Genomic DNA, 15,153 nt, shown 5'->3' with positions numbered 1-15,153 from the left:
CTATCTTCTTGGTCACTTCTTCAAAAAACTCAGTCGGGTCAGTGAAACATGATTTCCCCACACACAAAGCCATGTTGACTATCCCTGACCAATCCTTGTCTTTCCAAATGCATGTAAATCCTGTCCCTCAGAATCCCCTCCAACAACTTACCCACCAATGACGTCAAGCTCACTGGTCTACAGTTCCCTGGCATTTCCTGCAGCCTTTCTTAAATAATGGCACCACATTAGCCACCCTGCAGTCTTCTGGTACCTCACCCCTGGCTGTTGATAGTACAAATATCATAGCAAGGGGCCCAGCAAGCACTTCCCTGGCTTCACACAGAGTTCTAGACCTGATCAGGTCATGGAGATTTATCTATCTCTATGCATTTTAATACTTCCAGCATCTCCTCTTCTGTAATATGGATTCTTTTTAAGACATCACTATTTATTTTCCCAAGTTCCCCAGCTTCCATGTCTTTCTCCACAGTAAACACTGAAGTGAAATATTTGTTTAGTATCTCACCCACCTCCTGTGGTTCCATACCTAGACAGCTGATCTTGAAGGAGATAACAAGGTGTAGAGCTGGATGAACACAGCAGACCAAGCAGCATCAGAGGAGCAGGAAGGCTGATGTTTCAGGCCTAGACCCTTCTTCAGAAAAACTTTCTTCAGCATCTGCAGTTCCTACTATCTCTGATCTTGAAGGAGCCCTATTCTCTCCCTAGTTACTCTTTTGCCCTGAATGTACTTGTAGAATATCTTCGGATTTTCCTTAACCTTATTTGCCAAAGCTATCTCATGTCCCATTTTTGCCTTCCTGATTTCCCTCTTAACTACCGCCCTTATACTCTTCTAGGGCTACACTCGAGCCCAGATATATGCCTCCTTTTTCTTGACCAGAGCCTCAATATCTCTAGTCATCCAGCATTCCTTACAACCACCAGCCTTGCCCTTCACACTATCAGGAACATATAGTTTCTGAACTCTTGTTATCTTACTTTTGAAAGCTTCCCATTTGCCAGCTGTCCCTTTATGTGTGATTAGCCTGCCCCAATCAACTTTTGAAAGTTCCTGTCTAATACCATTAAAATTGGCCTCACTCCAGTTTAGAAGGTCCACTTGTGGACCAGGTCTATCCTTTCCTTATTTTAAAACTAATAAAATTATCATCACTAGTCCCAAAGCACTAACACCTCAGTCACTTGCCCTGCCTTATTTCCCAAGAGATGGTCAAGTATAGCTCCTTTTCCTGTAAGTAATCAACATATTAAAGAAGAAAATTTTTTTGAACACATTTTGCAAATTCCTCCCCAGCCAAGCCCTGAACACTATGACTGTCCAAGTCTACATTTGGAAAGTTAAAATCCCCTACTATTACAACCCTATTATTCTTATAGATATCTGAGATAGCTTTACAAATTTGCTTCTCATTTCCCCCTGACTACTGGGGGGCTTATAGTACAATCCCATCAAGGTGATCATCCCTTTCTTATTTCCCACTTCCACCCATATAACTTTATCGGATGATCCCCAGGATATTCCTCCCCAAGTACAGCTGTCATGTTGTCCCTAATCAAAAACCCCACTGTCCTCCTCTCTTGCCTCCCTTTCTACCCTTCCTATAGCTTCTATTACATTAAGAACATTAAGCTGCCAGTCATGTCCCTCCCTCAGCCATGTTTCTGTAATAGCTATAATATCCCAGTCCCATGTTCCCATCTGCCATACCTGTCAGGCCTTTATCATTGAAATAGATGCAGTTTCATTCATCAGTTTTACGCCGTTCTCCACTGTGCTCCCGCCTGCTTTCCTCATTAACTTGGTCCCCTTTAACTTCTATACCAGCCTCAACCTTCCCTCTTTTCTCACTACTGCTTAGGTTCCCTCCAACCCAAAAACAATTTAAAGCCTCCCAGGCTGCTCTAGCAAATCTCCCCGTTGGATATTGGACCCCTCCAGTTCAGGTGCAACCTATCCCTCTTCTAAAGGTCACTTCTGCCCCAGAAGAGAGCTTAAAAATGTGAATCCCTGCCCCCTGCACCAGCTCCACTTATTCATCTGCCCTATCCTCTTATTCCTACTCTCACCAGCACATGGCACCAGGAGTAATCCAGAGATTACTACCCTAGAGGTCTTACTTTTTAACCTCCTTGCCCAATTTCTGCAGAACCTCATCCCTTTCTCTACCTATGTCATTGGTACCAATGTTCACAACCATCTCTGGCTCCTCATGCTCCCCTTTGAGAATTTGACCCTGGCGCCAGGGAGGCAACACACCATCTTGATGTCATGCACACAGCCACAGAAATCCCATTCAGTGCAGCTGTCTAGACAGTTCCCTATCACAATTGATTGCTTGGACCTTAACATGCCAAAGGTCTGGCTGTCAGTGCTATCTTCCTCTGGGAGGCTATCTCCTGCAATAGTATCCAAAACGGTATACTTGTTTGAGAGGGGGAATGGCCACAGGAGATTGCTGCACTACCTGCCTACCTCTCCTGATGGTCACCCATCTACCTGACTGTACCTGCAGTGTGACTGACTCCCTGAAATTGCTATCTATCACACTCTCTGGCTCATGTATACTTCTCATTGCCTTTTAATGCTGGTCCATGTGGTCTGATAGGACCTGCAGCCAACCACACTTCCTGCAAACATAGTTACCAGGAACAGTCAACCACTCTCTGATCTCTCACATCAGGAAGAGAATGCCACTCTACTGAATGCCACCTCTGCCTCTTTTACAACAACAACAGAAGTGGCTGGAAAAGCTCAGCAGGTCTGGCAGCATCTGTGAAGGATAAAACAGAGTTAACGTTGCGGGACTGGTGACCCTGCCTCTTTTACATTGCCTGTGAGACCATACACCATAAGAAATTGGAACAGGCGTAGGCCATTCAGCCCTTCAAGCCTGCTCCACCATTCAAAGGATCATGGCTGAACCAAACTCCCCCTGTCCACTTTCGTACCCTTTCCTCATAATCTCTAATTCCCCAACTGATCAACGATCTATCTATCCCAGCCTCATAGGCACCCAAGGGCTCTGCCCCCACAGCTCTCCGTGGCAAGGAGTTCCAAAGACTCACAACCCTCTGAGAGAAGAAATTCCTCCTCATCAATGTTAATTTGATTCTCCTTTATTTTGAGACTATTCCCTTTGCTCCTAGACTCTCCCATGTGGGGAAACATCCTCTCAGCATTTACCCTGTCAAGCCCCTAAAGATTTCTATATGTTTCAGTTACATCACCTCTCATTCTCTGTTTATTCTAATAAAGCCTTAATGTACGTGATGTAGTCTTTTGATTAGTGCATCACAGAGTAAGTATACATCATCACCACAGGATGTGATACAAGGTAAAATAGGACGCAGAGCAGTGATTGTGTATGTGTGTGGAATGCTCCTAAAGCCCTCTATGTCGTCTGTTCCTCATCAATAAATAACCCAAACATGTATTGCCCTAATTCTGTGTTAAACACCAATAATAGCATAGGTTTATCTGAAAATTTTTTTTCCAATATTAAATATATGCCATTGGATACATAATGAACGGCAAATTAGATATTGTCCATTTCACACCATGACCCAAATTGTAAGTGATCCTCCCTGAAACCTACCTGCCCAGGTCTGAACATGCAACTTTTTCCATCGAATGTATCCAAACAGGAGGAGAAGCTGAAAGTACTGGGAAGCAACATTGGCAGCAGCTGAGCCCCTGGAATACAAGCCTGGATATTAAACGTGGCTTCAGATAACTCCTAGGTTACTGTTCATTTACCAGAACTTGTATTCAATTATACATTCATCATTTTAGAATATTTAAGGTTGTTTACTACTTACGGCAATCCCAGTGTCAGCACGTAGAGGAAGAGGTAATTGATGACAGCATTGAAAATGTTGGTGATGAAACGAACAAAAACCTGAGGCATGATGATCCCCTGAGGTGGGAGTAAAGCGATGAATTCAGTCCCGGCATTGCCTGTCAATAAACCAACAGGGAGTGTGGCATTGTGCCAATAGGAAGACAGAGTGCAATTTGCTCTCTAAATGCCCAAGTTTGTGATACAACATGCTCCTACCCCAATCCAACAATCAAAGAAGATCCTTTCTCCCATTGATGAAAGGTTGAGTAAACTGAGTTTGTGTTCTCTAGAGTTTAGAAGAATGAAATGTTGTAGTCTTATTGAAATATTCAAAATTCCACACAGGCATGACAGGGAAGACACTGTGAGGTTGTTTCTATAGGCCGGGGAATCTAAAATACAAGGGCACAGTCTCAGGATAAGGGGTCAATGATTTGGGGCTGAAATGAAGAGAAATGAAGAGGCTGGGAATTCTCCACTGTTGAAAATATTGAGGCTGGGGTAGACAAATATTTGGTCTATCAGAGAATCAAGGGATATGGGCAGTGGGTGGGAAAGTGAAGTTTAAACCAAGGATCAGCCATAATCATATCGAATGACAGAACAGGCTCAATGGCCATGAGATCCACTCCTGCTGTTATTCCCTGCATTTTTATGCTGCCTCACTTGATTCAGGTTCATTCGTTACATGGCCACATGTTCAGTTTGACTGTTAAATTCGTATCTCTGCACTCCAACCTGTGTCCTCATGGTTTCCCAATGTGCAAGAGATTTGAATTCAATTATTTTATTCACTAGCCTGCTATCTGACTTCAATCATTCTTCTTGACATTGCCAATCCACAATCTCCCAACTGAAAACAAATAAAGGAAATGCCATGGTTCTTCATTTGATATATTGCTCCTGAGTGCATGCAATATTTATGGATCACAGCTAGCAAGAAGCATAACCAGAACAGCCACATCAACACATTGGTTACAATGAAGGATGGATACCATAAGTACTCTGCAACTGTTACTGATCCCTTAATCCTCTCCTACCATTTGAGAATGACAGATTTGGTGCAAGACTTACCACAACCTTAGACAGAGCCAACTGTTTCAGCATCAGTCATGTCCCTTGATTTGTTTTATCGATTCTCAAAGACTGATTATTCACCTCTTCTGCCTGCAGTATCTACTATTGACAGAGTGCACTTCACATTCACAGCCAGTTTACACGTAAAAGAGAACCCCCCAACAAAACCCGAGGACTTCTCCCGTCAAAAAAAAACATGAGACCATAATATCCTGGCAACACCACACTGTGCAGGTTCCTTCCTGTCCCACACCACTCTGATGTGGACATCATTTGCTGCTTTCATTATCTTGGATCAATATCCCGGAATTCCCAACCCAATACCATCAAGGAACTGCAATGTTACGAGAATGATAAGCGTCAGTTTCCCAGAGCAAATAAGAATGAATGGTAAATGTCATTTTGTTGGCCATTTTTGTTGCCCACATCCTGAGAACAGACTAATAGAAGATCAGACATCACACAGTGAGGGGCATTTAAAGTGCCAATAGAGAGCAATAGGCTGACATTAAAAGCAAAATGACATTCCAGTGATTTCCACAATCATAAAGCAGATCACCCACTTAGTGTAGAAACCACCTGATTTTATCTCTTTGATTTCAGTGGCATGAAAATTGGGTGTTACTGATTGACTCCACCAAATTATCATCCAGACAGTGATGACAGAAATCATCTCAGTGATCAATTCAAACAGAGAAACTAGCTTCATTTGTTTAGCCACAAGGAATGGTTGAGATGCATAATGTGAACAAATTTGATGGGGAAGCTAGAGCGACTAGAAGTCTTTGGAACTCCTCGCCACAGAGAGTTGTGGGGTAAGTCCTTGTGTGGATTTAAGGCTGAGACAGATTCTTGATCATGAGTGGAAAATGCAGAAAATTGGATGTGAGGAATGCCAGATCAACTATGATCCCATTGAATGGTGGAGTGGGCTTGAAGGGCTGATTGGCCTACTCCTGTTCAAATTTCTTATGGTCTGAGACAGCAGGAAGAAAGCCGAGTTTCGATATGCCTCAAAGGCAGAATAATATTGCAAAAGGGCAAAGTTGAAGTCATCCCAATTGAATATAACAGAATTCGCAACAACATAGGTAACCTAAAGGCACAAATAGAGGTAAACAATTATGATATAATTTCAATTACAGAAATATTTCGGCATGGTGACCTGGACTGGGAAATGAATATTCAAGGATATTTGAATTTTAGCAAGGACAGACAAGAAGGAAAAGGAGGTGGAGTTGATTTCATAATAAGGTTAGGATCAATACATTAGTGAGGGGATCTCAGATTGGAAGAAAAACATGTGGAATCTGTATGAAGATAAAAAAAAAGCAAAGGGAAGCAGAATTTCTTTGAATTAATTCCAGGCCATCGAATAGTGTGGGAGTGTCTTGCATGGTATTAATCAGGAGATGAGAGAAAGCTTATAAGAATGGACAGCACAGTTATCATGGGTGATTTCAATCTGTACATAGACTGGGTAAACCAACTGACTGACTATAGCATGGAGGACAAGTTTGTGGTGTGTCTTCGGGACGGTGTTCTAGAGCAGCATGTTGAAGAGCCAACTCAAGGACAGGCTACTTTAGATCTAGTAATATATAATAAGCAATGCTAATTAATAATTTTTTATATATAAGAACCTTTAGGGATGAGTGACCACAATATGACAGAACCTTATCTTATGTTTAAAAGTGTGATAGATTAATCTGAAACAAGGGTGTTAAAGTTGAATAAGGCAAATTTTGGAGGCATGCATTTTTTAAGGGTGTTATGAATAAAATCAATAAAATGGCATTAAAAGATACAGTATACTCAGATTTTCAGAAGACTTTTAATAAGGACCCCCCACAGGAGGCTGGTTATAAAAATTAAAGCACATGGGACAGGGGATAATATATTGGCATGGATTAAGGATCGGCTAACAGTCAGAAAACATAGAGAAGGAATAAGTGGGTCATTCTCGAGTTGGCATATTGTAATGACTGGGTAACTGTACCAGCTATACACAATTGATTTCAATGATGTAAACACAGGGACCAAATGTAATATTTGTAAATTTATAGATGATGCTAAGCTGGAATATGTACTGAGAGAAAGACATAACGCAGTTTCAGAAGGACTTGGACAGGCTTAGTGAGGGCGAGGACATGGCAGTGGAATATAATGTGGAAAATTGTGAGATTCTCCACTTTAGTGGGAGAAACAGATGTGCAGAGTAATTATTAAATAGTAAGGGGTTAGAAAGTGTCAGTATTCAATGCTATTCTAGGATATTATTGCCACAGAGGAGTTCAACAAGGTTCACCAAGCTTAGTTCCTGGGAAGGCAGGACTGTCTTATGAAGAGAGACTAGGGAAACTGGGCCTGTACTCTCTCTCGAGTTTTTAAGAATGCGAGGTGATCTCATTGAATCCTACAAAATATCTAGAGGAAGCAACAGGGTAGGTGCAGGTAAGATGTATACCCTGGCTGGGGAATCAAGAACCAGGGGAAAAAATTTAAAAAATGAGGGGGAAGCCATTTAGGGCTGAAGTGAGGAGAATTAGTTTTTACTCAAAATTTGCAAATCTTCAGCATTCTCTACCTCAGGCCGCCAAGGAAGCTCAGTCTTTGAGTACCTTTAAAGTGGAGGTTATAAATTTATGGTTGTCATGGAGGTAAACTGTGTTGGGGCTAATGCAAGTAAAAGGTGTTGAATTGTTATGTCAGCCATGGTCATAGTAAATGGTGGAGCAGGCTCAATGGGCTGAATGGTCTAACCCCGGTCCTATGTTCCTGGATAAACACACAAAGGAGAAAGGAACAGAAGGACATGTTAATCAGGTGAGATGATAAAGGATGTAGGGAAGGTCAAGTGCAGCACGCACACCACAAGCTTGGATTATTGGGCAGAATGGCCTGTTCCTGTGCTGTTAGTACCTTATAATGATGCATGACTGTAGCTATCTTTTCCAAATGAGTTCCTGTAGTATTATGAAGCTTCAATCTGTTTGCAATTGGTCCTCAAGCAAAGGCATATGTAACTAGCAAATTCAAAATTATTGCATCTCATGCACAGTCCAGCATTCAGTAACGTTACCTGATTCTGAAGGTATCTGGTCTCTAAGTCACAAAGAAAAAATGCCTAAGAGACAATATTGAGCATAATTAGTCATGGGTAATGTATCAGTCATGATTGAAATGGAAAAGGAAGTTACATTCAGATGTGTTTCAAATGTTTCAGCAGACCTGTGTTGGGTTTCTCTTCATCCTAACTGCAGCCTATTTGCCCGAATTCTGAATGGCCCAAGATGTAGTTGCCTAGACCTTGTAAAATCAAGATACTGCAGCACTGTGCTAGTCATTGCTCAGTTCCTAGCACTCTGACGTCTGAGTCAGAGGATTGTGGGTTCAAATCCCACACGTGATGCATCTAGGCTGACACTCATACTGAATAACTGACATGGTTCTGGTGAAAGGTCATAGACTAGAAACATTAACTCCGTTTTTCTTTCCACAGATACTGCATGACTTGTTAAGCATTCTCAGGATTTTCTACTTTAATCTGAAATTCCAGCATCTGCAACATTTTATTTTTGTATTGGTCATGGTTACTTAATGAGTAGTGAAATTACCCAGTTAGTGGGGAGAGCCAATATGATTTACCCAACTGGAAGTGCATGTGAATCACTTACAGGGAGCCCAGGAATGAATATCCAAATGTAGAGCTGTGATAACCTGTAAGAAAAGTAAAAGATGCTGTTAACAGCAGAGAAAGCATCGAACATTACCACCTGTAGCCAGAGATAAAACTCAAACTGTTGTAGCTAAATTAATGCAGTTAAGTATTAACCTGTGGTGCACAACAACAACAATGAAGTTAGGAAGTTAGACCTGTCATCTAGAGGAGTTTCAGCCACACTCTAGACATAATAAAAGAAGCAGAATATTGTATTGTTTTGGCTGGCTAACACAAATCAGAGGGGAAGCCTAAGTAGGGCATTTTGTGGTTGATACAGTGCGTTGAGTGGTGTGCCACAGGGAACAGTACCCTGCCCTTTCAACTATTACAAGTTACAAATAAATGATTGGATAAAGAGAATCCAGGTATGGTCGCTAAATTCGCTGATGACGCAAAGGTAGATAGGAAAGTAAGTTGTGAAGACTACAAAGTGAGCGGGCAAGTGCAATATAATGTGGGGAAAGTTGTCCATTTTGACAGGAAGCATATGATCAAAATGGTGAGAGATTGCTGATCTCTCAGGTGCAGAGCGATCTGGGTGCCATGGTACATTAATCACAAAAGGTTAACAGGCAGATACAGCAAGCAGTTAATGTTTCGGGTCCAGTGACCCTTCCTCAGGCCAATTACAGCGATATCTGGCTCGAGTGGGAAAGGGACTGACTGGGTTGCTCTTTGAAAGGGCTGGTTAGACAAGATGGGCTGAATTTCATGTGTTGTGCAGTCAGAGTCTGTGATAATTTCTTCAAGAATCAACAACAATCATTCTGGTGTTTACACCAACTTTGTATCACAATAAGACAAATCAGCCCATGAGAGGAGGACTTTTGTGAATTGTAGCCTGCAGGTGACACTGTACGTGTTTAGTGAGTGGCTAGATCAACCTTGTAACTCAGGTACCCCATCCTGAGCCTCCATTTTCCTTTCTTCCTTGGACTCCCTGTCAAACCTGTGAATTTTGAGCTTCCACACATTCCGACCCAACTCTTTCATTTAAAGTTTCATCTCCCAGCATTACCCCCAAAGCCCTGGGGCTACAGCTGAGTGATGTCAACCATTGTGATACACAATTCCACTTGAAGCCATGATAGGTAGTGACTGTCAATGAGTGCTCCTACCACCCCTACTGTAGTATACCATGTCTTCTAATGTACTGTTGTCCCCACCTTTATGTGTTGAGTTACCCCCATTACAATAATAGTCCCCCTGAAGCCTAGCATGCTGCCTTTAATCTCCACTGTTGACCTCTATAACTTGTTCAACACAGCAATGGCCCTGAAAATCCCACCTTGATTTTCAATGTACAGACCCCCAGGATTGACCAGGTTGGTACAATAGGCTGGACTGTTGAGTGGCCAGACCCTCACTGATCTGTGAGACTTGCCATGCGTCCCCAGACTGTGTTGCACTGGAACTGACCATGGACCATAACCTCACTGTAATGATACAGAACCTCAGACCCTGATGATCCAAAGTGGCCAAGAAGCCAGGTCCAAGCTCCTTAGACTTTGAAACACAGCCATTGAAGCACATGTTTGCCATGTTAGCTGCTGGCAAATGCCAGAGCAGGGTACCACACAGCAACATGTCAGCCCCCTTGACTGATCCCTGCCAGCAACCATGACACAATGCCTGACCTTCCATCTGCATTAAAAGGCAAGGCAAGACAGAGATGTTGTGAACATCTAAGTAAGTGGAAGGTGAGTGAGTGTTAAGAAACCAAGCTCAGAGCCTCTAGGTGCCCCCTGGTCCAATGCACAAGATGGGTGCCTGTACTTAGTTACAAAAGTCCCTGCAGGACCACTACAATGAAAGGTGTTAGTAAGCTCCAAAGTACAGTACTGAAATCATTCACTGCATTAAAACTGAATCACAGAGAAACCATGATGATGTGATAAGGCTGGCATGTGTCTGATGCCAACCACCATGGATGGCAGGGAGTTGCCCATGGATCGTGCCCTGGTAAAACAACAAGCTGCATACAATCAAGGCAAGACTAGTTCTAATGAGATGCTAATACATGCAAATAGGACTCTCCCTATTCGCGTGCGAGATCCTTGTCTTATCATTGAGTGGAAAATTGGACGGTTCTCACCCCGTTGACAATCTCTGCTCTGTGGTCACCATATTTACCCAAAGGACTCACCTTTGTCATTCAGTGGTTGGGCAGATTTTGTTCATTGGCTGAGTTTACGAATGGGAACTCCAGCTCACACATGACACGGTGATACTGGCAGAGTTTGTTGATAGAATTCACAAAGTGACACAGGAAACTCTCCTGAAGATCCCCCTCATTCCAAAGCCTAAATTCCATTCTGTTTAGTTTTTTGGCAATTCATGCTGCATTACTCTCCCTTCTGACTTTTAAGGTCGGTTCCACTTCCATGATGGAAACCACATGCCTAACGATGCAGCTCTGAGGAAGGATGCTGGGTGTATGATGGTTGACTCACAATTTCAGATATTGTCTGATCAACCTGTTCAGACTTGAACCCAGGTCTCCCGGCTCAGAGGTAGGGACACTGCACCAAAAAAGCCAATGCACTATTTCGTTTTTTTCCCTTTCTTTAATATCCGGGGGTGTTTTTTATGCACCACTGAACATTTTTCATCTCAAAATCGCCAGCAATTTTTTCTTTCCCTTTATCCTCTGCCACTTAATCACTCTGTGTTTCTGGGCCAGTTATCGATTTGTATGCAAAGTCTGTCTGGAGCAGTTCAATGATGCCATTGGTGAGGGAAAGGTAGGGAGAGAGGTAAGGAACTAAATCAAAATGAAGGGGGAAATAAGGCATCCCACCCCCTATTGTGCCTCCCTCTGTCTAAAGACACTGAGATTGTTGGTGGACACCAGATGTTCCCACTCCAAGGACACCTGGGAACATACAACTCACCATTTCATTTATTATTTCACTTTTTTTTTCTCCAGACGTGTTATCACACAAAACCAAATGGCTTTCTTCCCCAACATCGAATTGCCTACGGTATTTTGCATCTATTAACTACCACCAATAAATCATCCATTTTCCAAATTGATTAATGTACATGCAAAGCCCATTAAGAACAAGAGAATAACACCAAAAATGTCACTATTTCATCAGTTCACCCTGTATTGAGGCCATCTGGTCTCCACTTGACACTGTCCATCTGATATTAATCCTTCACTAAGTGTAAATATGCAACTTAGAACCTCCATCTTACCACTCTTCATCTCAATAGTTTTATATTCGCTAACACATTCTACCATTGGACTATAAACTTAGGATCACCTTCTTTCTTTTACACTAACTCTACCATTTTATTCTCTTTTATAACTTTGTCTCGTGGAAAACCATTACTTGGGCAAGTTCCCCTCCAGGCCACCCATTATCCAGATTTGGAAACATATCACCGTTCCTTCACTGGCACTGGCTCAAAATCCTGGCGTTCCCTCACCGAGAACACTGTGGGTGTATCTATATCAAATGAACTGCAGCAATTTAAGAATGCAGCTCACCACCACCGTCACAAGGGCAACTACAGATGGATGAAAATTGTTGGTCCAGCCAGTGACAGCCACCTCCCATGAGTGAAATAAAACCAATTAAAAATAGAATTTAGACAAGGTTCTCACTTGGCCACTGCAGGAGGCTGTTTCAAAGCCAACAGGATGTGTTCAGTGTTTATGAAAAGAGCCCAGCAGGGAAAGCAGGCGATCAGGAGAATGAGGATCCCTCGTTGGAGAATCACTCCGATTCGCTTTAGGTTCTTTCTGCCGTACGTCTGGAAATCAAAACAAATGTTAAAGAGAATTGGATCAATATTAACCAGTACCTCACATCCTGATAGACGCCATTTTTCTGCAAAATAGTTGCTGCGGTTCCTACATTACAATAGTGACAATACTTGAAATTTGTTTTTATAAAGTGCTTTAAACTGCCCTGAAGTTGTGAAGAGTGCTTTGCAAAATTGATGCTTCAAATAGAAACACAGCTATAAACAGGGATGGTATGGTAGCACAGTGATTAGCACTGCTGCCTCACAGGACCAGGGACCTGGGTTTGTCTCCAGCCTTGGGTGACTGTGTGGAGTTGCACATTCTGTGTGAGTTTCCGCCAGGTCGTCTGGTTTCCTAACACAGTCAAAAGATGTGTGAGTTAGATGGATTGGCCATGATAAATTGCCCTGTGGTGTGCAGGTTAGGTGGGTTAGCCAGGGTAAAAGTAAGGAGAGCGTGAGGTGCTCTTTGGAGGGTTGGTGTGAACTTGATGGGCCTCTATCTGCACTGTTGGGATTGTAAGAAGCTCAATAGGGCATGGTTCAACTAGTGTGGGTTTCCAACCAAGGCTAAAGGTGTACAGTAGTCCCATTACTCTGCTTGTCCCAAGTTTGATCCAGTGGCCAATTACATACTTCATCAATATCAGGTTTGGAATGAGGTTTCTTTAATGAACAACAAAATTATGAAATTATCACAAACCAACACTTATTCAGCAAAGATGTATAGCTGATTGACACACAAGTTCAAGTACCAAATTTAAACAGCCACCCTTCTAAATAATACACACACAACACACACAGACACAACACAACGCGCACACACACACACAACAAACCACACACACACACACACACACACACACACACACACACACGTACACGCATACACAGTAATGGGGTAAAAAATCTCTGCAGTGATTAGCTTTGTTAATAAAAAGACATTGTAGACAATAGTTGCTCATTCTTGAAGGAGAAAGAAGATATTATGAAGTGCTCGGAACTGCAGATCACATTAGTCTGCAAGTGATCAGGACTCACAGGACACTGGCGAGCAGGACTATTTTGTTTATGAGCTATATAACAGACCCATGAGAACTTTCCAACATCCCTGATTTTGCGTATTCACATATGTAGATATTATGGTTGATGGAAAGAAAAACTAAAGAAAAAGCTAAATAGCAAGAAAGTAAATTGGGTGCAGGGTCAGATGTATTGATTCTTATGGATGTTTTGTTATGGTTAAGACAAAAAGTTTTCAAAACACCCTGCATACAACTTTGGGCCAAAGGCTGTTTTAAAATCAGAGTGAGAGGGCAGATGGATGCCATATTTTTCTGCAAAGGAAGAGAGATCAAAGAAAATTTTAGATTAATAAGTTTCTTGATTAAGTGGAGATGATTGTGTGGTTTTACCTACCTGAGATATGAGAGTGTCACAAACTGTAGACAATCCAATACCTATGGAGGTGCCTGATATAGATATTACCTGCCCAAAAGACATGTAAAAATGTAAACATCTGGCTATATGATCAAACATGCCACCAATACATTAATACATTAATAAATAATACAAACCATGGTTCTTAAATCTAAAAAACGTGATTTTTTTTCTATTTAATGGTCCTTATTCTTGCACTTTTGTCCTTCTCCAACAATACCAAGTCCTGATGTCCTCATGTTTGCTCCAGCCTCAGGTATTCCAATGTTTTTCTGCCTAGCATCCAATCTTTCTCCCACCATAAGCTTAAGCTCATCCAAAATTCAGTTTGCCCATATCCTGACTCCCGGCAAAGTCCCTTTCACCCAAGAGGCCTGTTCTTGTCGATCTCCATTGAGTTCCCAATCCAATCTATACCTACAATTTGAAATTGTTATTCTTCTATTCCAACTTCTCCCTGACTTTATTGTTATTTATTCATGGGATGTGGGCTTTGCTGGCTGGGTCAGCATTTATTAATGCCCCAGTTGCCCCTTGAGAAGGTGGTAGTGAGCTGCCTCCTTGAACCACTGCAGTCTATCTGCTGTAGGTTGCCCCACAATGCCCTTAAGGTGCGGAATTCCATGAGTTTGACCCAGCAACAGTGAAAGAACAACAATGTTTTTCCAAGTCAGGATGGTGAGTGGCTTGGAGGGAACCTGAAGGCGGTGGTGTTTCCGGGTATCTGTTGCCCTTGACTATCTAGGTGGAAGTAGTCCTGGATTTGGAAGGTGCTCTCTAAGAAGGATTGCTGAATTTCTGCAATGCGTCTTGTAGATGGTGCGCACTGCTCCTATTGAGCATTTGTGGTAAAGGGAGTGGATGTTTGTGACATGAATGAGCAACACAGTAAAATACAGTGAAAAGCTTCAACCATCACCACAATTCGGCTGCGATTCAAATACTTCAGGAATAAAAGGATAAAGCTGAAGGAAAGTCCATCTTCGCTCTGCCACCTCCAAGATGAGTCCCGAGACCTGAGCCAGTCAAATGGTGGTACCCATGCCGCCACCAGCACCAGACCCACAAATGTTGGAGTCGATGCTCTTCAGGAGGTAGTTCTTCATCACTGGGACTACCTCGCTGATGGGCCGCCAAAGCCGGGTTCCATGCTGGACCCCCACTCACCCCGCAAACAGCAGTTCCCCCACTTCCACCGTCGCTACCACCTCACCGAGAGCCAGCAGACCCCGGCTCCAGACTTAGTACAACCAGGAGTTACCGCCCCCTCCTCGTCCCCACACTGGGCCTACCGCAACCAGGAGTTAC

At 42.6% G+C, this 15,153-nt stretch overlaps 1 protein-coding gene across 1 annotated transcript in view; it reads right to left on the bottom strand.

Annotated features, from left to right (window-relative positions):
* Positions 1–15,153, bottom strand: part of LOC125486121 (multidrug and toxin extrusion protein 2-like) — a 36,260-nt gene that overhangs the window by 18,134 nt on the left and 2,973 nt on the right. The window contains 6 exon segments of the mRNA XM_048612341.1: positions 3,603–3,700; positions 3,826–3,923; positions 8,008–8,052; positions 8,603–8,645; positions 12,263–12,411; positions 13,825–13,893. Coding sequence (XP_048468298.1) covers positions 3,603–3,700; positions 3,826–3,923; positions 8,008–8,052; positions 8,603–8,645; positions 12,263–12,411; positions 13,825–13,893 — 502 coding nt within the window.

Source organism: Rhincodon typus, chromosome 26 (genome assembly GCF_021869965.1).
Source record: "Rhincodon typus isolate 14 chromosome 26, sRhiTyp1.1, whole genome shotgun sequence".
NCBI lineage: Eukaryota > Metazoa > Chordata > Chondrichthyes > Orectolobiformes > Rhincodontidae > Rhincodon > Rhincodon typus.
Note: the sequence above shows the minus strand (reverse complement) of the source record. Positions and strands in the feature narration are given on the sequence as shown.